Consider the following 25470-nt stretch of genomic DNA (forward strand, 5'->3'; position numbering starts at 1 on the left):
CTTTTGGCAGTCGTCAAGAATTTTTCTCTGTAATTATTTGTAGAGCAGTAATGCATCTATGATCACTTGTGTCATTTCCATGATAGAATCTCTTCCTTCACTAACAAATCAGAAACATCATTTCTATTGTCTAGGAATGGTTAAAATTTTTCAATGTGAACGGTTTTGGTTGTGCCTCACTGACGTCGGTATCCTCCTTGGTTTTGGCCTCCTTTGTCACTCTAAAAGCTCTTCTTCCAGTGAGTTCTGAACTGTGTGAGTTTCATAAATTACTTCTGGAAAGAGCTCTGGAACCAATCCCATAAAATGTCTTCAGTGGCCCAAGCTCGATTATTAGAATGATGCCAAAATGCAGTTGATTACGTGTAATCTGCAATTTTTAGGAGTTTGGATTTTGAAAGAGGGGAAAATTTTATCTGTTTGCTTTGCCGCATCTGTGTAAAACCAAAACTCATCTGCATAAAACAAAATAAAGGTGTCAAATCTTAAAACGCCTAAAATAAACCCGTATAAAACAAGGGTCCACTGTATTTTTTTTAATCAATGAGAAGGGATGAGACCGACCTTTTCCTAACTTCAGATTTTAATTGAGCCCTGACAGGAGGGTCACAATTTTCACATAATTTCCATTTAAAATAAATATTTTGTTAAAATTTGCAAAGTAATTTAAAAGCAGTAACACCAAGCTATCTTGAAAATCAAAAACATCAATTAAGAAACCTTTAGGTAAATTTATACAAAACCCTCACCTGCTCTTCAGGGCATAAATCTGCAGTGTCAGAACACAAAGGTGCTCTCATGCTACTACTTCACTGTAGTTACTCGTAACAAAAAAGTAAAATCTAATGAATGAAAAAAAGAAATATTTTCATTCACAAAAAATATATAAAAGTGGATAAAATATGCAAATCACATATAAAAATATAACTGCTTATCAATTTGTACTAGTACTAATGTGTTATTATCCCTTCAAATGTTTACAATCAACAATAATTTGAATTCTGTTGTAAAAAGTAAATTTTGTAATTCTGGCTATAAAAACAAAACTATTTTCCTAATTACGAATGACAACAATATTTTAGAATGGGGTTGAACACAAAGACATAACCGATGATGTTTTTAAATTTTGAAGTGTTTATGTGCTTAGGTAAGGAAATAACTTTCATTCAATCACCTATATTTTGCATTTCTTTTTACTTAAATTGAAAGAATTAGTTACTATTCCTAAAATGTGTGATAGAACTGATATTTTTAATAGATAATTAAATTCAGTTTTTTTTTTTGATGTTGATTCAATTTAATAGAAATTTTTTAACAATCATAAAACTGTTTCTATTAAGAGCATTTAAACTTCATCTAATAAATTTTGTAGCAAAACAAAAAAAGTTTCAATCATGTATGAATAAAAACAAAAGTAGTTGAATTGCACTAATTCTGTTGGTTATCAATGGATAAAGTAAGAAAGCATACTAACCAGTCAATTTGCCAGAAAGTTATTCTCAAAAATTAAGCAGTTTCTTTAGTCGACTAAACTTATCTATATTTTCAACTGCATGCTATGCTAAGCTCTAATAAAAATGCATATGAAATTTCTAATATATGAAATGCACTAAACAGGTTTAAAATTTTTTCAGACTGAGCTGTACTTATAGAACTTAGTAAGTTTTCTTTGACTAGGGATTACTTGTTACTCATAACAGTACCATCCCGCTACAAAAGCATATGTCTCTCTATATAGTTATGGATACAATTCCTTAATTTAACATAAAATGTTCAGATATCAAGTGAATCACTTGAGTGATTTCAGAATTGAATGAATTTCTCAAATTTTAAGTAAATCTCTTTACTGCACCCGACAGTAAGCCAAAGTCCATTTCTCAAACCATAGCCTGATGTAAATTGGTTCCCAATGCAGTCAGCTAATATTAATCCTAAGTCATTTCATCTCTAGTTTTAAGAAACAAAGACGAAATAATACAGTCACAAATAACTACAATAATGACAAGATAAAAACAAGCAAAAATTATAACTTAAGAATTTTTCTATTTTTAAACTTTCAGCAGTTTCTGTAATAAAATAAAAAAATTATAAGTTTTAAAACCTACCAAATCTTCTTTATCTACCTAGAAATAAATAATTTAAAATGGTAATACTTTTCTCAGTGGTCTTAAAAATATTTTTCTCACACAATTTATGAATGTAACTTAAGCTTTTCAAAAGCAAAAAAATGAAACAAATAGTTTTAAAATATATTAACAGCAATATAAAAAGAATGCAATAAAAGTAAAGCAGTATAAACTTAATGCAAAAAACATTTAGAACTTTAATTAGTGAACAAGAAAATGAGCATTTTAAATACTGCATGAAAAAGTAATAAACGTGAAATAAGAAAAACAAAATAAGAAAAACATCACAAAGAAATGGTACATGCAATAATTAAGTACATTACCTACCACAAATTACTAATCTATTGTTAAGCAATAATGTACAACAAAATACGTAACCACTACAAAGAATTTGCAGGAATGAACACAGATTCTTCACTTGGCACGAACCAGAACCTGCTGGGAGGTCTAGGAATGCACGAAAGATCTGTTGTAAAGTCAGATCTTAGTCTGTGGAGGCAACAAAGTGATCGTGATCAACAAACATATTTGAACTTTCTATGGCTGTTTGAGAAACCGGCAAGACACCAGCCGCAAAGATAGCATTCGCTACTGTGAGGCGACTCTCAATTTAGCTGTGGCTGAAGGCCACAACTGGAACAGGCAACTTATTTTTTAAGCTGCCTCCTACACCTCCCCCTTCCTCTCAGCCAAGCAAAGGAAAACCTGCAAAATAAAAAAAAAATCCATTACCATACAAAAAAGACGTACAATATACAAAACATTTTAATAGATGGGCAATCCACAGTAAGACATTTTAATTTTTCCCAAAACAAGCCTACAGAGACTTCAAATATGTTAAATCCTTGTTTTATTACGTGAATTTTATGAAGAACATGGACACTTCTTCTATATAGCTCAGTTAAATTTTGAAGATTTCCAGAAACAATATTTAAATAATATTAGCTCAGTATGTCATTAGTTATGCCCATTATTGGGCAAAAAATATCATATAAATATTGCTTGTGGAAATCTTCAAAATTTAATTGCATTTCATAGAAGTCGAGTTTATGTTCTTCATAAAATTCATGCAACAAAACAAGGATCTAAGACAGCGATCGGCAATTGGTGGACCCAAAAATGTTTTGAAAAAATAACTTACACAAATAAATTCTTAAAAAATACTTTTAGGCAACAATATCTTTATGCACCACTTATTATCCATTTTCTAGTATTTTGGAAGTAATTTCGGATTTGTTAGAATAAGAGGGTTCTTTCTGGACCAATAAAAATTTTGAAAAGTATCCTAACTTCAACTAAAATTACTTGCCGGCCCCTGATCGTTGGAGTCTTTGTAGGCTATTTCGTACAACAATAGATTCTTTATTAAAATGGAAATTCCCTCATATAGATAAAATATATGAATTGCTATTGAACACGTAAGAGATTTAAATGGAGATATGCATAATAACTCAAGTTAATTTATAAGTGCTAGATTTTTAAAGGATTGAATTTTTTGAACAGCTATGGCAGAAGTAAAGCAAGAATGTTGTCAATGGTGATGGTGCAAAAAGTTTTCAACAATACAAAACTTCACAATAATTACCCAGGGCCTAAAAGCTACTAGCTGGCCAAATATTTGTACTGTACACAAAACACTTAGCAATATTTAACAGAATATAAAAGCAGTACTGTAAATCAATCACTGTTAAGGAATTTAATTGGGAAAATGATTTTTCATGAGCAATAATTTGAGGGATTGTACTATCACCAATGCAAACTGTTAAGTTCAATAGAAAACAAATTTATACTCAAAAACAAGATAAGGTAAAAAGAAATTTTATATCAAGGGCAGTGGGCATGTTGGCCCTGTCTCGATTATTTTAATATTATTCATATTTTTATTTAAATTCATGGACCAACAAATAGCACCTATAGTTCTATAAATAGTATTAATGAAATCACACGGTACAATTATAATTACAGCACAAATTTTATTGCAGTTTTGGCAGTGCTTAATAACTTTCATGAGTCTATAACTTTGTTTTTTTTTAATGGTTTTCATGAAGAATGGAGCAATAAATTGAATTTATTTCCTAAAATTCTTTTACTTCATAATTATTTCTAGTTTTCTTATTTTGTTTTCTATAGAAAAAAATTACAACAGCAACAGTGAAATATCAAAGCAGTGCTGAATCTTGAAAAATAGTAGAGGGTTCTGGCATAAATAGGGCAAAATTAGAAGTTGGTTCATTTAATATTTTGGTTTAATGTGTTAGGTTATATTGATCTTTAAACTTTTGTTTTTTAATTTTAATCATAAAAGATAAGGTAATAACAATATTGGGTAATATTTATTACTAAAATTATAACAGAAGTTGTTTTCATAATGTGGGCACAATGGTCCACATTATAAAGTTTTGTTTAAAAAATAATGTAAAAAGTTAACTGAACATTTAAAAAAAAAAATCTGGGATGATGAAATATCTAAAGAAACCCCATAAAAAATCAAACTGTTCATTTAATGTTTTAATAAGATAAAAAATGAAAAGTAGAAAAGCAGATCATTGTGATCCTTGACGCCCCCTACTCATAACTTGTAAACGCAAAAGCAGACCCTTTACAAAATCTGAAAAGTGACAACGGCAATCCATAAAAATGTTTTCAAAGAAATAATTGTTTAAAACAGCTTAATTTCTTTTAAAAGCCATTTTTGTACATTAATTCAACATTTTTTTCTCCATAATAATAAAAAAAAAGGCTTTTTCTTGACCAGAATATAAGGAAATATTTTTGCGGATTCTTTTCCTTAGAGTAGCTATTCTAATTTTATTGCATAAGGTACAATTTATCATTTACAAGATATACATTTTAAAAGTCTTTCTATTGTTTTTAATAATTGAAGAATTCAATTTTGCAAGAATTCCAAAAGAAATTAAAAAATATTAAAATTGACCAGATACATGATTTAGGCTCACTGTCACTAGTGCCTCACTTCTCAATAAATGAAGATGTAACTATTTTAGAGAAAATTCTCCTCATATGGTGTCTTAAGTTAACATTTCATTCATTAATAAAGACAAGCAGTGAGGACAGTTTTCTTAAATTTTCTAAAAATCAAAAATTACCTATAAATTTTATCACCTCTATACAGAATAATAAATTCCTATTTTCTAGGTTGTTCTGTAACACATTCCTTACTATAGAATAATTTATTTTTCCATTCGCAAAAATTACAGTTAGGGTGTAGAAACTTGAATATTTGTAGATTGAAATTATAAGAATGGAAATAATTTGTGTGTTTATGAATACTTGTACATAAAAAATGTAAATAACAAAACCTTTTCAATATGAAAAAAAATTCATTATGCAGGATTTAGGAAAATGGTATTTGCGAGCTATACAATTGTACTACCAAAAACCTATTGTTAGTAAATTACAACAAATTTAATTTATGAGTTCAAAACATAACACAGTATAAAATACATAATTTCAAATAACTGACAGAAGACGGAGATAACTGACATGCTATCAATAGCTCTAAAATATTGTAAAAATTGCCAGCCTGGGATTTAGAACATTTATTACACCTAGGTTTTAATTAATAACATAAGATTTATGTGAAACTGAATTCACCTCCATACATTTAAAAAAAAAAGTCAAAGAAGTTGTGAAATGGTGCCTGTTCCTCATTCAGAAGACCCTGTAGCACTTACAGCTTTGAAATTTGGTACAAAAATGTTTTGGGTCCCGGGGGTTTGCATTTCGGAGAATTTATTCATTTCTATTTTAGTTTTTTGTAATTATTTTTTTAGCAAAAATTTCACATAAATTGGCAATTAAGGGGATGAGATTCCCTTCCGCTGAACATTTTATTTCATTCTCCCTTAACGTTTGTTTTATGTCATTCAAAAGAATTTTTTTTCTGCACAAGATGCGGTCTCAATTAGATATAGTTCGACAAAAAACTGCTCAGAATGAAATTGAGTTTTACTTTCAAATTAGGAAATTTTCTAAGTAGAAGTACGAAAACACAAAAGGCACAGAGATAAAATCTATATAATATGAAATGCATATGTTCATTGTTTTTCGGAAATATTTATAACCATACCTTAGTACCATAGCGCAGACGTTATCGATTAATGGCTAATAAGTATAATAGTTTATGGAAAGCAATAATCAATGACACATGCATTTTTTTTTTTTTTTGACCTTTCGCACAGATCGGGAATGAACACAAGGGAGCAACATATAGAGAAAAATCAATATCGCATTTCAAAATAAACACCCAGGACTAGCGGGGGTGTGAAAGTCTCATGTCGAGCTAGTATTCCAAAATATCGATTTACACAAGCGCCCTGTACATAAGTAAACACAATATCCGGTTAAACTTTTCATTCACAAAAATGACTAGTTATAAGCATGTATCCTCATTGCATATATGACGAATATGAAATTAAATGAAGAAAGAATCTACGTTAATAAAAATTCACATGTTTTCATAAGAAATTTCTTTTTTGATTTAGTTTCCATTCCAGAAATTTCTATTTGCAACACAATCTTAAATTTGTACTACATTTTCGAAATTAAAACAGCATTGAAACTATATGTGGCAAAAAAATTCATATAAAATCAATCAAAAGCTACCCTTTTACTTTCATCGTGCTCAGCCAAGTCGTATAAAAAGTAAATCATTTGTAATAATCAGCCAGGAGACAGATGCTCTTTAAAAAAATAAATCCCAGTTCACAAGTTCCGGTCAAATTCCGTAGAGTTATTTTTTGGAAAGATGAAAAACAAAGAAAATGAATACTTACAACTCTAAGTTGATATTCTTCCAGTGAAATTAAATTTCGAGATCAGCCCTATGACGTAGAATTCATTAAAAGCCAGTGTGAGCCTCAGACAAAAATGGCCGAATGTGCAGAGCGATTTAACATTCGCTATTCGCAGAGGAGAATCAGAGGATCACGATAGGGTTACCATACGAATTGAAGGAAATTTTCGCCAGTTCATGGCTGTTTTGTCGCCAGAGGAGGACGTTCGGTTATTTTTTGACTAACTTATGTAATTCAGTGATTCAAAATAGATTCCAGATTATTTAAGGCTAAAACATTAAAAGCAATACGAAAAATTGTATTTATTTCTAGCTTTCGCAATCAGAGATTGCAACCAGTTTTTGAAACAATGTTTTAAATTATTTAAAACGCTCTTTGCGAATTTTATGCTCTTTTCGCATTTTTTATTCAAACAAATTCATACAAAAGGCAGAATTTTAAAAAGTTAAGCAATCATAAAAGAATAAAAAGTAAGAAAAAAATAATTTTTTGATGCAGTGATTGTAATGTGCGCAATTGTAATGTTAAATTAAAAGATACGATTTCAAAATTATAGTGTTTAAAAATTATAAAGCAGACAAAATGAAAATAAAAACACATTTTTAAATAATTCGCTTTCATGTATTTGTTGCAAGAAATTCTTAAGGTAGACATAACGTAAAGGAATATCATTCAAAGTTACCTCAACTACTGTATCTAGAGAGCTTTTGAGCGATGCTTCGCATACAGTAAAACGAATAACTTAACTCGCTATTTACTAATTTCAAAGCGAACAAAACTGACGCCAAGTCACAACAAAGTAAAATTATTAAGTAATCTTGGTTGCTCAATAAAGAAAGAAAAAAAAACTTTCTGACAGATTCAAGTTTTTACAATGATGGATTGCAGTTAAAAAAAGCCATCATCATCATCATTTTCAAAAATCTTTAACCCTTTCGAATTTCTCGATAGTAGACCATGCTTTTTTAGAATTTTTTACGTACGCTAAATATCATACGAGAAGAACACTAATAAATTGGAACAATTTAAAAGTCCTTCCGTAATACAGCAACCAGGCAGGCAAGGGCGTATTTTAGGGGGGGGGGCTGACCCCTCTAGGTCAGGAAGGGGCCCTAACCCCTCTCAAAATAAACTTAACACTACTCACTGTGAATAAGGGTTAATATTTTTAAACTTGAACTTGGAAATGTCTATAATAATATTTGCCTTTGGCCCTCTCCTGCCCGCGGGCCATATACGGAACGGTCCATATTGTAAGTCTGTTCGACCAGCTGACGAAAAGGGCGCAAATTTTTCAATAAAAATAAATGCAAAATCTAAAAGTATTCCCTTTAATTTAGAAAATGCGTCTAGTTTCAGTCTCAGGAGTTAAGTTAATAAACTATTATTTTTCACGTAAGTACTTACAGCTAATTGCAATTTTGTTACTTAAACAGCTCTCTTAATTTTTATTCTAGTTACTTTTCAAAACCTAAATTATAAATAATAATAAGTACATAATTAGCAAAGAGGATGCTGTTTGTGTATTTGAAGGGTGATTAATCATTTGTTAAACCGCATTCGGCCCATATTTTCTCCAGTTTTTAAAATCAGTGTGGCCCACTCTCATAAAACGGCTGCCGACAATTGCCATAATACATAAATGAAAATAAATAAATAAATAAATAAAATTCCTATATGCTGTTAGAAATATGCACAACTAGAATATGAAATGATACAACAGTCAAAAAGGTTTCATACATTTTTAGCGCAAAGCAGCGTCTTTTCAATCGTTTGTAAATTTTAACAATATGCCCGTAAATAACATTTGCGGGAGGGGGAGGAGAACCTAAAGTTGGGGGGAGGGGTTTCCAATGAACGGAATGAAACTACGAATTTGATCGAATGTTAAAATAAATAAGTTAATGAAAAATAAAATAAAATAAAATACATTCCTTTATGTAATAAAAAGAGAAATAGGGTAACGGCAGCAGTGACAGACAAGGGTTCAGTTACAGACATAGGTTTGGATTTAAAAAATAAGAATTTTAGGTTGGTAAAACTGATGTTACTGTGGTCCATGAAAACAGTGCAACCATATAGCGTTATCAGAGTGAATTTTATGAGCCAGTTGGTATTTACAAGGCAGTGATGAAAGTTTATGAATAACCACCACGACACCACGAGGTCAGCTGGTGTTTCATGTTCATTTGATTTTAATAAGGATTTGGTTCTAAAAATAAAGAACATTTGCACATTTTGAAGAGAAAAGGGGAATTCTGTACATTACTCATCCTTCCCTCATCCCATCTGTTACTGGGTAATCATCACATTTCTCGGTGTCTGCTACTGAGGGTTGGACTTTTTTTCGAAATTGAATAAACAAAAATAGAATCAATTAAATCACAGGGTCCAGATACATCCAAACGTTAGATGAGATGTAGTTGCATGAGAGAAAAATAGTTTAAAAAGTCTATAATCATTAAAAGGCTCAAAAATTGAGTTAACCTAAGAGCGATGTCTTAAGCATGTCTGTTTCTGGTGCCCAGTGTTGCCAGATGGTCAAATCCAGATTTCCCCAATTTCCTTCCAACTTTTCCCCAAAAAGCGATGTTTTCTATCAAAATTCCCCAAATTCAAAATTATTTTTCCACTAATATTTTCTTAAAATGAATCGGCTTCCTTTAATATTTTTGTCTCTTAAAAAATTTTTTTTCCCTAAATAGCCAAATTTTTTTATAAAATTCCCCAACTTTTTTTTTCACATTTTCGCTCTTTTTTTTTGTTTTCTTTATCTTTATCTTTCTTTATCTTTATCTTTACTAATAATAAAGCTGAAAGTATTTCTGTCTGAATATCTCTCTGTCTGTCAGGATCTCTGTGACGCGCATAGTGCCTAGACCATTCCGCCGATTTTCATGAAATTTGGCACAAAATTAGTTTGTACCATAGGGGTGTGCACCTCGAAGTGATTTTTCGAAAATTCGATTTTGTTCTTTTTCTATTCCAATTTTAAGAACATTTTCCCGAGCAAAATTATCATACGATGGACGAGTAAATTACCAAGCTATCATAACGTGGAACCGTAACGTAGGCAAGCCAATTGGCGAGAAATTCATCATGCATTATTTGTAAATATACAGAGGAACCAAAACACCTTTTTATTTTCTACTGCGGGCAAAGCCGCGCGGGTGTCGCTATTCATAAGTACAAGCGCCTGACTGAAAGATAAGAAATAGCCAAATGTTTATTTTTCTACTTGCATTTACTACTCTGCTTCTGTATGTACATTTAAACTATGATTTTTGTATATATTTATCCAAGAACATTCTTCATCACACTTATTTGCACCTGTTTCACGTATCAACTAGTTACTCACGCAGAACATTAATGCGAATTCCGTAGCATAATATTCCACATAATGCGAAATGCGAATTCCATAAAGTTGAGCAAAGCTAAACCAACGCTATTTGATACAAACAATGTAACTACTACTTCTTGTCGTGAATCTAAACACGAAAAAAATTCTTTTTTCCCCGAGGTTTTTTCTTTCCCCAGGTTTTCCCCAGGAAAAAAAATTTTCCGCAAAGAATTCCCCTCAAAACTCATTTCCCCAAAATTTCCCCAGAGAGCACCAGATTTCCCCAAAATGGGGAAATTTTCCCCAATCTGACAACACTGCTGGTGCCGGAACCCTAAGGTACATAAAAAAGATTTAAGAAGAAAAAAAAGCAAAACAGTAGAACCTCATAAATTCGGACTAATATGGGATCCAGAGTGCCTGAATTAATGAAAGTACGGATGAGTAAAAAAAAACTATAAATTGACCTGAGGTACGTAAACTACTGCGTACGTAAAATTTCAAGCAATAATCTAGCTTTTTGCTATTGACGCCATTGGAAGCGTCGCGGACTCTACGGTAGCTTCCCTCGCACCGTGCCGCATCATCATCATTAAATGTTTGATCAGGTTGAGGGGGGGGGGGCTTTCCCCATTTACTTGATTTTGTGGAAGTACAAAATACTGGCCTACAAAAACACACAATTGTGCAAAGTCCTGTTTAATAGGGTTCAGATTAATGAGGATTTACTGTGTTGCAAAAGTGTTATGTTTTCTTCAAACTTTCCAAATCGTCAGTCAGAATTTTCCGAATAAGAAATTCTTTTAGGTCACAGCGACCTCCCATCGGGGGGCCCCTGGAGGAGAAGGATCAATAAGGTATGAAGCTAACAAAGATGTAAACCAATTAAAATGTATGTATTGATCTTCAATACAGTAAATTTCATCCGCAACTCCAGAGCTGGAATACGCTACGTTGCGGTGATTAATAATACTAAAGAAAAAGGTAAAACATTCCATTCCACGTGTTTTCTTGGGGTAAATTACAGGCTTCAGGCAGTTTGTGGTGTAATGTAATCTCAGAAGAATAGAAAAGGAAGCTTCCCACAAACACAATAAAAAATTACTGTCATTCACTTATCGTCAAAGCATGTTACAAGATACGGCATTTGTTTGTTTTATCTTTTTCATCCGCCATTAGACAGTGGTGCAGCGCCCCCTATAGTTTATTGGAGTTGCGAATTACTGAGGAATTTCAAAGTATCATCCTACTATATATATTTTTTTTCACAATGTTAAGTTTTTATTTAAATTTGTGTTTTTTTTTTTTTTTTTGATCCTAAGACTAAAGAAGTTGAAGTAATTAATTAGCTAAGATAATACTATTCATGACAAAAAAAAAATCATTTTTTTTTTCATTGGCAAGTATAAAAATATCCCAAAACATATTTTTCACTGTGAAGTAGAAATTATCGGATACAATTAACTCGAAGTTGAATATAAAAAAGAAATATAAATTAATTTATTCACGGAGAGTTAGACATTCAAGTCAAGGTTTCAGTGAAATCATTAAATAAGAAAAACTTTCCGAATCCGGTTTCTTCGGCTGTGACTAATCGAAGATCAAACGAAAAATTCTAATACTACTTGCATCAATTTTTAAGAACTTGTTCTTTTCCACTTCTACTCTGTCGAAATAAGTTTCGCAGCATTTATAGAATGATGTAGAATCGGATGGTTTTATTAATATTCCATTTAATGTCGTAATCATTCTTGCGATTTTATTTATATTCAATCATTTTCAGGGTAAAAATTTCAAAATAGAAATAGGCAGTATTGAGTATTTTGTAAGTATACGCTTGTAAGTTTTCACTTACCTTCAAAACAGAGATGAGAAAAGGACATAACGAAAGTTTACTTTTGCTATATGATAATGTTGTAGGTTTCACATATTTCTGGTGTCAAAGTTTGGACGGTTAATTTTTCTAACACCTTTTAAATCCTGACAGAATTTCAAATTTTTTATATTAAAAAATACAGCTAAACTTCCGACGATTAACAAAGAAAATCTAGGTTGTGTGACTTTTTTTTGTTTTGTATTAGTTATTCAACGAAATTTAAAAAAAAGATCATGTGACTGTTGCTACTAATCACAAAGAAAACAGAAATCTGCCCGCCAGAAATCGAGATGTGAGGTTTAGGACAAAGTGAGATCAAAAAAGCAGTCTTCTAACAGACTCAAAATAAAAGCATAAATCAGGGTTGCCCACCACCTCTAATATTAAGGGCACACCCCGCTAAATATCGCAAAGACTCCCCCCCCCCAAAAAAAAGCAAAGATCCCCCTTAAAATGAGAAAATTACCCCTCACCCCCCCATAAAAATTTCAATGACGCAGTCTGCGCCATGACCCCCCAGGTGGCCATCCCTGCATAAATAACCACTTTTTCTTCTTTCTTTTTAATCCTATTTTAACACAAAGCCTTGTTGATGACTTTTTATTTAAGTAAGTTGTAGTTGACTGTTGAAAGAATTTGTATGTATCTTTGTATACGCAAAAATTGCAAAATGTTTGTAGCCAGAAAAAATTTTAATTAAAAATATTTCGAGGCAGGACAAATTATTTCAGAGTTTATAACGAAAATTCGAAGTATCATAGCTTCTGAAAGATTTTTGTCCAAGAAAAACTTGCCACCAAGATGTTTTATTTTTATTTTATTTTATTTATTTATTTTTTTGAAGCAATCTCGAATTACTTTTTTCTGCACTTGACCAAAGTCGATGTTGCTCTGTTTTTTCAGATGACCATGACACTGGTTGTTTTTAATATTTATTTAGAAAACGAAATTTTCTTTGACATAGTTACAAATCATCTGCGGTTCGATTTTATTCTTATTTTCTTCAAAGCTTAACTCACGCAGACTTCACATTAAAAAAAGTTTTTCTTTTGTGTAAAATTGCGTATTTTCAGGAAAAAAAACACCTGCGTACATGAACTTAAACAGCAAAACTTCATCTAAATATAAAATTCCAGATTATTTATTCCCATCATTTAAGGTTGATGAGAAATAAAAATACATAACGTTATACGCTTTAAATAATCTTTACGATAAGTGTACAGGTGAATATCGGCCATAAAATATTTATCTTTACTACCGCATCCTAACCCCTATTTCTTTTTTATGGATATGCCTCGTATTAACTATTTAAAAAAAAATTACCAGTCATAATATGCCGAGTGCAAATTCCTTTGCCATTTCCATTCCATTCCATTTATAGAAATTAGAAACCCAACGGTCCTATCACAATTCGTGATTGCGAAAAACATAATTTGAATTCAAGACGTCAAAATTCAAAAAATGAATGCAGGATCCTGATTTTTTTTTTTTTTTTGTCTTGGCGTCCTAGCCCTCGGCGCTTGTCGGTACGCACACAAGAGAATAATTTATTTACTTTTTTGAACAAGACCAGGAAGTGTGGAATCGCCCCAACCAAAATCCCTTAAATTACGCTTTGGTCTCCAGAAAATATGCCTTTTGACTAACTTTTATCGGAAAGTGGTTGCGGCCTTGCAGGTATCTTCTGCTAAGTGAAAAACGCAGACGATATTCAACTCTCTAGGCGAGAACGAATGACTCTCAGCGATCGATGGCTCGCGAGAGGGCGGATGAAAGGAAATAAACGGGTTGGAATTCCGAAAAGCTATCTCTGTAGGTCATTGTACAGGAATAAAGTATCCACGTGCCTGACCTACAAAATGGGAGACAGTTCGAATCACTCAACCGCATTCTGTACATCCCCGCCGCCTTGAATAATTAACACGTCAGTGCTTTTCGAACGTTTTTTTAAAAACCGATATGAAGAGGCGAAGAGGGTGTTATTAATAGGAACAAAAGAGAGATTGTGAAAACTGTTACGTGCATTAGTTGCACATTATTTTTAACAAGCATCGTGGCTTTCTTTTTATATTATTCGGTTGATTTTCAGAAGAACGAAAGGTACTTGTATAGAGGGGAGCCGCGATAAGAGGTAACGTGAGGTCCCTGTGACCTTCGAAAAAATGTCCTTATTCGGCCAATTTTGTCTGACTATTTCGGAAATTTAGACACATCATTGTAAAAAACTATAATGACGCTTAATGTATCATTCAAATAATAAAAAGCTGAAATGATTATACTATAAAAAAAACCACGCATTCTTGTGAAGCAGTGGCGCCAACCTACGACCCGCGGACCACACAGGCCCACGAAGCTAATGGATGTGACTCGTTGCAATGTTAACTGTTACGGATCGAAAAAAAATATTTGGGAACCTTCCAAAGCAAACGCTAATTTTAACTTGTCAAATAGCCATTAATTGGGTTTTGTAAAAATATATTTGAAATTTGTATCAATAAACTAAGCATCAAGTAATGATAACAACAATTCTCGGTTTGTAAGTTTCTTTCCTTTTCCAAATTTGCACACGTAATCTAAGACTTTTTAAATTTTTTTAAATTTTGTGTTTGCTCCGGCCCGCGAGATTCATCTTAGCATGCGGTATTGCCCTCGAAAAGAAAGAGTTTGGGCACCACTATTGTTTCTTGTAAGAATTTAAGTTAGCTTCCGTAGTTTTAAAGCATTGCTGCAATCTTTATGCATCTGCGATTTGTTTTCTATATTAACAACTATTATTTCTTAAACAGAAAATAATACAAGTAGGGGAATGTGGGGCGAAGTGAAATAGTTAAGAAGGCTGAGCTTTTTCAAAATGAACAAATTGGAAATTTTGTTTTGAAAATTGCTGTACACAAAGAAAAAACTTTGTATTTTATAATAAAACTTGCATTGAAATAGTATTTTTTTTATTTTTGGAAGTAAATGTTCACTTTAAAAAAAAAGTGGAAATTTTTCACTTTTTTTTAATGCGGCAAAGTGAAAAATGAAATATTTTGTAATGAAATATTTTTTATTCGACTATAAAAAATACTTTTGATCAAATGAATCAGTAAAGAAAAGTTTAAATGAATAAATGAAAATATACTGAAAAATAAACGAATTATTAAATAAATAGATTAATGTATGAGGGGAAAAAATGAGTAAGTAAAAGAGTGAATGAATAAGTTAAGGTATGTTAATAAAGTAATTAATAAAGAATACGTAAGAGATTTTTTTAAATGATGGAATAATTAAACGACATTTACTATTTCACTTAGCCTCATCCACTTTGCCCCGCATGTACTTGTCTAATTGTACAAAATATTTAAAATACAAAGAAGCTTAATGTTCATCAAATAGGTATTGCACCGAATTTAGAAGATCTCAATTAATATTTCAAATTTTAATTATAAGAACTTTATCATTTTTTAATACTGAAAATAATTTTCAACTTGTAACAAAATATTACAATATGAGTATCAATTTTTGAAAATTGCTTGTATTATCATATTCTATGGTTTTCAGAAGTAATTTTTCTTGACAGGAATAGACTACTTGAGTTACTACATAGTTAAAATATTACTAGATATTTTTAATATTATAGACCGGTTTTATGGCACTAAAAGCATAGTAAATATTTCACCATTTCACTTTGCGCCGCTATTTTACTTTGCCTCGCTATTTCACTTTGCCCCACATTCCCCTATATTGAGCAAAAATGCAAAGTATTTTTTACAGGCATGAATGTTTTTTGAAAAAAATTCCGTGTTTTCGTTCTTTATCTAAAAAAAAAAAAAAGAAAGAAAAAAGAAAGAAAGAAACTAAATAACAATAAAAGCAGAAATTTACAGAACTTTATTAAATAGCAATACAATCTTAAATATAATTTTTATTTAGCATTAACTGCGACAATTATCATTATTTCGCATATTCTAGCTCTAAGGCTCTCGATTACTTTCTCTTAATATTTATTTGTGTCCTGTTTTTATTCCGTTATTAATTACGTAGCATAGTCGCTTCTTTGCAATACTTATGACTTGCACTATCACAAATAAAGTCTATTAAATAACTGGTTTACTTAAAATTATCCGCGGAAATGAGCCCTAAAACCTGTTGAGAGGTTACAATGTATGTAACTATGCAACAATGAAAAAACGAAATATCATTCCCTTTTTATACAGAGAATAGATATCACTAAGTTTAATTTTAAATTAAATACACGTGAAAACACTTGAAAGACGCAATGAATCAATCGTGAGAATAAATTATGAAAAACGAAAGATCATTTTTATGGAATATTAGAAATGACTAACTTTAATTGAACATTATATAGAGAAGATACTACATAAAAAGACACAATGAATCTAAAGACAGAATGAACCACGAAAAGAAAAAAATCCCTTTTGATAGAAGACAGTGAGAACTCAATTTCGACTTAAACTAAGTGCAGATGCTACTACAGGAAAAAGACAATGAATCAGTCAATAGAATAAATCATGATTTCATCAATAATCCACTAATTGGCGGAGTCCATTTATTAAATCATTAAAAATTACTTTGGATATAATTTGTAGAAATAGGAAATACAAATCACATGCGACGTCATACACTTCATTAATAGTTGATTTTGATATTTCCCCCTTCTTGTTCACATGAAAATCAATTATCTTCCTCTCCACTGAAATTCAATTTCAGCTACAAATCATTTTTTTTTCTTGGGCTATTCAACAGACTCATAAAAACTAAGTCCGTGAAAAACATTGGTTTAATTGGAGGCAAAAAGAGAAACGTTGCCAAAAACCTACCATAAAATTAGAACTCGAGTCAAAAGAGAAAAACATTCTTGTTCTGAAACAAAAATTAAGCCAAGAGTGGAAGGACAATAAGAGTCATCGACTCTGTTCAATGTTAAATAGGAACATATATTTTTGGAGAAATGTTGTTTCATAACGTAAAAAATATTATTTACTAACATTACGAATATTATTCCTAATTATGTATTTGCATTTTGTTCGGATTTTTTTTCTTCAAAAGTTCTCGTTTGCTTTATGTAACAGATATTTGCTTGATTGGTAAAACTGGAGAGCTGCATCGAGAACACTCTGCTAATTTCATAAAGCCTTCAGGTATTTTTTATAACGTACGAAAAGATTATTTATTAACAAATATTTTTCACAAATAAATATAGAGTTGCACTTTAGAAAAAAAAAAGTTTTCCTAACGCTTCCGTTTGGTTATTTCACACATAAATTGCTTGATTGGTTAATCTGTATAACTGCAAGAAAAATACTCCGCTAGTTGGAATAAAACCTTCCAGATCCTAAGATTTCTTCATTGACAAAAAGACAAATTTCGCTGTTTATTAGAATAATTTCTCCCTCCAATGCAATATAAGGATTGCGTTGGATGGAGGTACAGTTCTTGAAGACTTCTTGTTTCAAGATTCTGATCTTGTATCACTCACATAAGTTTCTTGAAGATTTCCAAGCGAAAGATTGGGGGGAAAAAAGAATAAGGATATAATGATTTTAAATAATTTAAAGAAAAACATAACATATCGATAGAAATGTCATGCTTTTATACCGCGAGATAACATATCAGTCTACCTCCCCCTTATAGTCGAATAATAGTAATCGCTGACATTCGTTTAAGTAGGGCGGACGATATACATACGAGTGTTATGTTTACTGAAAATTAATAAGAAAATTTAATTTACTAAAGAATGGATTTACATTATTCCCCGACAAATTTCAACTGTTGCTCAGTTCAATGTTTGAATTCAGCGTCATTTTTCAAAGTTTAAAAAAATAGTACTTTTTTCAAAATTATTCCTTGAATAAATGATAGTGAAAGAAAAAAAAGAAAAAAAACGAAACTTGTATAGGAACTACTAAGTTGTTGCCACCAAGAACTTCACATAAAAAACATTTTTAAATACAGCTTAAGCACAATGATATTTTCAAAAAGAAAACTGAAATTAAGAAGAATAAAACCTGTAAAGTTGACCACACTTGTAAGTTGATCACATGTCTATCTTAACCACCAATATGCACCAAATTTGTATGAGAATCATATAACAAACTCTTTGTAAGTTGACCACCTGGCTAAGTTGACCACTAAAGTACCGCACCGCAAGGCGCAAGTGGTCAACTTACAGAGGTTTCACTGTATTTTTTATTTCGAATCATTATTTATGAATGCAGTTAAATTAGAAACGTTTTGCAAATCTTTTTTTTTCTTTATTCATAAATGTACTGTCAAATAAGTTCTAATTTATTTATATTACATTAAATCCCAGTTATAAACTATTCCTTTGAACAAGTAGAGAAAAAGAAAAAAAAGAAGTAAAAATAATTAAATGAACAGGTAAAAAATGGTATCATGAGAATCTAGTGGATTGCCTTCCGGTCTTGCAATCAGAAGAATAAATATAGAAACTGTTGTTAATTTTGAATTATGAGAATCCTTTGTGTACCTGTTTTATAACGAATTGAAAGAAGTGATGGAAAATTAAAAATAAAACGAGCTGATGTGTGCATCACATGACTTCCTTTTCCTCCAGTTTAATGTCATTTCCCCATTACTGTCAATTTTAATGTGATTCAATAGTTTACTCTTTAAATATCATCAACAGTGGCCAAATTGAAACAGATTTAATTTTTAAAAAAAATCACCAAATTTGTCGCCAAATTGGCGAAAAAAACTTGGCGACCAAAAGACTGGCAATATATTGCCAAGTGTCCGACAAATTATAACACCACTTGATTTTACATCGAAATTAATGATTTCCCCCTAAAAAGGGGCAAAAGACCCCTTTAGAAACACCTGAATGCAACCAAAAGGGGAGGTGCTCAACTAGATCCCACTAGGAGTCTACGTACCAAATTTCAACTTTCTAGGACATACCGTTCTTGAGTTATGCTACATACATACGCACATACATACGCACATACATACATACGGATATCACGAGAAAAGTCGTTGTAAATTAACTCGGGGAATGTCAAATTGGATATTTCGGGTGTTTATACGTTCTTAGGCAGTTATCCGCGTGTGGTCGGGTTGAAAAAAACTCAACATTCATTCGGGGGTGAGCAAAATGGAAATTAAGACCGAATTTCGAGTGAACATTTTTTCGCGAATACAATACTTCCTTTTTTTGTAAAAGGAAGTAATAAAGGAAAGTTTTTGGTGAAATAATAGGTGTATCACTTGTTTTATTAACAGATCCATTTACAAAATCTGCAAAATAATACTAATTGGGCTAACCCTTTAAGCACTATAGGCTTTGCGCTATAATGCGAATTTTTATGCATAAAACTATTAAATAGCGACGTAAATTATGCGTCAAATTTTGTGAAAATTGGTTCAGTAGATTTTGTGCCAGTGAACGGGACATCTATTTCAAATTGTTCAAGCTCATTTGGCTGATAAAAACATAACTCATCAGTAGAGTTAGTTTATGTTTAGATGTTTGAGGTGTTAGGTGGGTTACAAGTGCGAACTGATATTTTAATAATTTAGCATATTTACTGCAGTGATTATATAAATCTATCACTCATACTATTATAAATTTTATTATGTTAATATGGTTTTAAATGTTTAAAGTTAATGTCAACTAAGTAAACAACAGTTATATTGTTTTCATTGTGTTTATATTGCTATATTTTCATTGTGTTTATATTGCCATATGGCTACTTGATTCCTGGGATCATGTATCCCTCTAAACGAAGGGATCAAGTATCCTTAATATGCGGTTTTTACAAACATACTTGTTATATTATAAAAGACTGTCTATACTTTAACATTACACTTCAGTACTTTTTTAGGTTGTATATATTGGATAATGTAAACTTCAGAAAGCTTTCCTAAAAAAAAAGCTTCTCTTGACACATTCAGACAATCATTCCTTGAACTAAAACAAAATGACTGAAAAAAAAGTGTTGCCAGATTTTATGTACAAGTATAACTTTAACATAATGCTAAGGTTTCATATCTCTATTTAATGACTTTGGTACATTTTTGGCTATGGGATCACATATCCCCAGGTATCAAGTATCCCCAGTCTCCTCTAATATAATAACGTAAATAAGTAATGAAAGTATTTTTTTTCTTTAATCGCAACGCTTACTATGCTTTTTAGTTAACGCAAAGAAAAAAAAAATGAACATAAAAAGATACGTAAAATAAAAAACAATAAACGAAATACGTAACGTATTTTGTTTATTGTTCGTTCGTGCGTAACGTAAATAAACGCAATGTTTACTTTATGTACGTTAATTAAAAATGATTTAACGTCACTAAAAAAAATCTTAAAAGCGTAAAATAAGCGTTTGTACGTAAAAAATAAAATAAAAAATAAATAAATAAAAATAAAAAACAGTGTCATCCATCATACAAAAGAAAAACCAGATTAGAAGGTGTCAAGATGTTATGACTGTTATTTACGCAATAAAAAGTCTCAACCCAACTTGACATCCGTTCGTCAGTGAAAATTATGAATATCTCCCCACCAAAATAAACCGACTGCGTGCTATTTTAAGAAGGATGCTCCATGCCGCTTCCTTTTAGGAGGTTTTCTCTCTCTTTTGCGCCCTAACTGCCATCTGTCACTAGGCAGCTATATAGCTTTATCTTCGCATTTCGAGCCCGGATAGCGAGGTAGGTATATGTTCCATCCAGCTGCTCCACGTGGTGAGCATCAACCACTACCGAGGAAGAAGTTATCGATCCATGCATGTGGGCACGTGTCACAGCAGCCTCCCATTTCGTCCTTTTGTCTGGATTGGAAGTAAACATCGCTCCCTGGCGCTCCCTCTCAGTTTTATGGACTTTTTGGGAGTGAAAAGATGAAAGAAAATTCGCCAAGACATTAGGAGAGATTTCGTGCAAAGGAGGAGAAATCTATTTTTAAATTAGGGTTTGATGTAAATAGCATAATTATAATAGCGAGCGATAAAATTGTGGAAAGAGAGTGGGCTGGTGGGAAAAGATTTAAAAGAGGGCTGAAGGGACTGCGATTTCGTTGATGCTTTACTGGCAGGTTTAATAAACATTTAAGAAGAAGGGGAATTAAAACACCTTTTTGTGTTGAAGATTTTCTCTTGACTTTTCTTTCATTAAAAAGTTTTGATCTCTAATGTTTTTTTGAAACAGTTTTTCTATTTACGGTTATTTAATTAGTGGTACGAAGTGAAACGATAGGATAAAAAATAATTTAATTTCTATTAATTTTGTTTTTTCTTCATCATTTTTGAGAAAGTCAAGTTCTACAAGAATAACGCACACTTCTTCAAAAAAGTATCATCGTGTCAGATGAAAATGAAAATTAAAAAAAAAAAGAAAGAAAGAAAGAGGTTTGTCCAGACGTATAGGAACTGATAATAAAAAGTTGTCCTCACGGAAAAGCGGTTTTATGTTTAAAGTTACTTTAAAAATTAAAATAGCATATTAGGAATATGTAGAAGCAAAATAACACAACTTGATTATAAAAACAAATAAAATAATAATAGGACACACTTTTCATTTCTATTTGCATTTTTAATCTCTTTTAGGTCTTATGAACATCAATTATAGACTATTAAATGATTAGAGAAGTATAAAATTGTATTCCCATAACATGTATAAAGCAAATATAGAAACGCGTGTCTATAAACAATAAAAAATAAATGATGGCAAATATTCTGAAATACACACACATATGTGTGAGAAAGAGATAATTTATAGTCAGTATCTACATCATTGCAATAATAATTTAAATTAAACCAAAATAATAAAAAATAAATTATAGAAAAAACTTTGAAATATATACGCACATATGTGAGAGAAAGGTAATTTATACTCCGTATCTACATCATTGCAATAATAATTCGAAGAAATAAAAACAATAGGAAATAAACGGTCGAAAGTGCTCTGAAATACACACATACACGAGGAAGAGAGATAATTTATACTCCGTACCTACATCATTGAAATGATAATTCAAAGTAAATAAAAACAATAAAAAACAAATGATTAAAAACGCTCTAAAACTCTCTCTCTCTCACACATATGAGGGAGAGAGCGATAGAGAATTTATCTTCGTATCTACAACAAAAGCATATTTCCATCCTCTTTCATGGTATTCAAATATATGGTAAAATATGAACTAGTAAGTACAATGTCACACAAATTATTATGAATAATGAGGATTTAATAAAACAAAATAGTAACAATATTGTTGCTAATGTACATATTTTTATAGGATTTTTTAATTTTCACATACATAACAGAATACTTTCGGTTTTTGATATTTGTAGCAGAATTTTCATTGTTTCTCAATCAAAAATCATGTATTATTTTGTCAACACTAATACTAAATAAACTACACTATTAAGATATATTATTTTGGTTGCAAGTACGTAATGATCCAAATTCAGATGCTGTAAAAATGTAACATCCACTCAAGTTGATATGTGTTACTGTGAAACTTGTGTGGCCAGCTTTTGATTTCTGTTATAAGAACTCACATTTTGCATTATATCCCAAAGCTGCACTTTTGTACTAACTATTGTGCCCTTTTACAGAAGGTATGGAAAGCTTCAATTTATAAATGAAGATAAATTACCAAGTTCAGTTCATTAAAAGGAACAATGACTCGTTAAAGGAAATAATTCGATGCCCAAGCCGATTTAATCGAAGAAAGCAGTGAAGAAATTTTTGTTTTATGCTAGGGTGGCGTAAAGTTAATTTCCTGAAAATACTAATCTCTAAAAAAGACCAACATTGAAACCAAGTTCCTCGAAAATGGTGATATTAAAGTATTCAATCAGAAATGGGCCAGGAATTCAGTTCCTTTAATCAGTGCTTCTGAAAGTGGGTTACATGTATCCCCAGGGAGTATGTGAAGGGCTTTTAGGGTGTATGCGACGATGAGTCTATGAAGATCATTCTTCGCAGGAATGTTGGATAACTAATTATTCTTTAGTCAGAACAATCTTTTGGCATTCATTAAAAATTTTTCTCTGTAATGCTTTGCAGAGCATTAACGCATCCCTGATAACTTGCGTCAATTCCATGATAGAATCTTCCTTCACTAACAAATCAGAAAGATCCTTTCTATTGTCTAGGAATGGTTCAAAATTTTTAATGTGAACGTTTTTGATTGTGTGTCACCAAGTTCGGTATCCTTGACTTTGGCCTCCTTTGTCACTCCTAAAAGCTCCCCTTCCAGTGAGTTCTGAACTGTGTGAGTTTAATAACTTTACTTCTGGCAAGAGCTCTAGAACCAATCGCGTAAAATGTCTCCAGCCAAACTCGATTATTAGCACACCAAAATGCAGTTTATTACGTGTAATCTGCAATACTTAAGGGTTTGGATTTTGAAAGAGAGGGAAATGTTATGTGTTTGCATTGCCCCATCCGCGTAAAATAAAAGTGTCAAATTTTAAACCGTGTATAATCGAAACCGCGTAAAATAAACCCGTGTAAAACGAGGGTCTACTGTATTTTCAGTAACGTTAAGGTGGGTCACCACTCCCCCCCCCCCTCTCGGAACTAAAATCTGGATCCACGCTTGCGGCTTGTCGCTACTTGAGGACAGCAGGACCTTGGGAGAGCTGAAAGCCTCAATTTGCCCATTGGAACTCCAAATTTGCCGGATGATAAAATACGAGCATGCACACACAAGTCCGTCAAAAGGGACATTCGGGATTTAAAAACTGCAATGTTGCAATTATGTCTCCATATTTGCTGAATGTCAGACAAAATTGCCGAATAAGGAAATTTTTGGAGGTCACAATGACCTCCCGTGACCTCCCATCCAGGTGCTCTTGCTTAAAGAGCAATCTTTCTCAGTGTTAGGTCAATGATTATCCGATGCATCTTCAAACTAATTTGTATTAATTTTTATTATTTGCTAATTTGTATTATAAAAAAGTAATCACGCAATAAGTTGTATTTATTTGCGTTATATATTGTTCTTTTTTTTCGTCTCATTTTTCTTAATTGTCTTGTATAGACTTGAGTGCAATATATCAGTTTTTCAAATTTAACAAAATAGGTGCTAATCTATACACATGTTGTTCTTCAAGAGCCATGCGAGGCTTGTCGTGTTCATCGAAAACCTACTTTTCCATGATCACGGGCACATGAAAAACCTCCTCCCCCTTCCCTTAGGGGCCATTCATTAATTACGTAAGGATGATTTTGGCAATTTTTGACCCCTCCTCCCCCATGCAATGGTAACTAAGATTTTTCAGACCCCACCCCTATTCTTACGTAAAAATCCATTTGATTTTTCAAAATAATAAAATAACGAATCTTACATCACTGGAATCGAAGTTAAATTCAATATTATTAAATTAAACCTTTTTGTGTTCTAGATTGAATGTTTTTTCGACACTTTTTTGTATAAGATGCGATACTAATTAAAAATAAAACATGCCATACATAGTGCGTTTCTTTTATTACACTATTCATTCTTTGTAAAACAAATAAAAAACAGCTCATCCTAATATGCTTTTTGCCTTCTTGACGCAAATGAAAAATAATCCCTGTTAAACCACTTGACCGCGCGATTTCAAATGTAAACATCGACTTGGAAAATATTACGTAAGAATGCGTTTGAACCCCCCCCCCTTCAAAGTAAGGATATGTAGAGATTTTTCCAACCCCCTCCCCTTCGGGACCCTTACGTAGTTAATTAATGGGCCCTTTACATACTTCATCTGTCCACACAACGCAACTGCGGATGGCGTCTCGATAAAACTGGCAAGTTTGTTTCCTGGCAGCTGTACACCACTAACAAAGAAAGCAACTTTACAGGCTTAAAAAAGCCGCTTAACTTTTATAAAGGTCATCCTTTTTTCTTCTTCCTTTTTCTGTGATTTTTTACGGATGAGACCGAATTTCAGATTAGTGCATTATAATTAGTTATGAAGAAAAAGAAAGCTTTTGTACATTTTTGCTAGAAATTCTGCCCATGATGCATAAGTTCAGGGGATTAAGAGCAAAATTTTGCGAGAAAATTCATATGAAATTCCAGATGTAACTAATCTTAAGCAGAGATGTTCCAGTTTTCCATTTGGTAAATGCATTTTGAGGGATACATATTTTGATGTATACATGTTCTAGAAACGCTTTAATCCAATAACAAATCCTTCAGGCTAGTTTAGTTGAGATTCCTTAATACCGACCGCAAGTAATTTTTGACCAATCTCGCAGAATATAGTGTGCTTATACACGCCTTTATAACGCAATATAAAAAGTTAGAACAACTATATTTGACATTATATTTCATCTAGTCTAGTATAT

At 31.7% G+C, this 25470-nt stretch overlaps 1 protein-coding gene across 3 annotated transcripts in view; it reads right to left on the reverse strand.

Annotated features, from left to right (window-relative positions):
* The window catches only part of LOC129230681 (protein FAM13A-like), an 85043-nt gene that overhangs the window by 41480 nt on the left and 18093 nt on the right, over positions 1 to 25470 (reverse strand). The window contains exons 2-3 of one of the 3 annotated variants that reach the window (XM_054865096.1): positions 2454 to 2831; positions 750 to 842 (exon numbers count right to left, since the gene is read on the reverse strand). In XM_054865096.1, the coding sequence (XP_054721071.1) occupies positions 750 to 800 (51 nt within the window). In that variant the 5' untranslated portion in view covers positions 801 to 842; positions 2454 to 2831. The remainder of the gene's footprint in view (positions 1 to 749; positions 843 to 2453; positions 2832 to 25470) is intronic. The other 2 variants (XM_054865099.1, XM_054865098.1) reach the window with 2 other exon arrangements.

Source organism: Uloborus diversus, chromosome 9 (assembly GCF_026930045.1).
Source record: "Uloborus diversus isolate 005 chromosome 9, Udiv.v.3.1, whole genome shotgun sequence".
In the NCBI taxonomy this organism is placed as follows: domain Eukaryota; kingdom Metazoa; phylum Arthropoda; class Arachnida; order Araneae; family Uloboridae; genus Uloborus; species Uloborus diversus.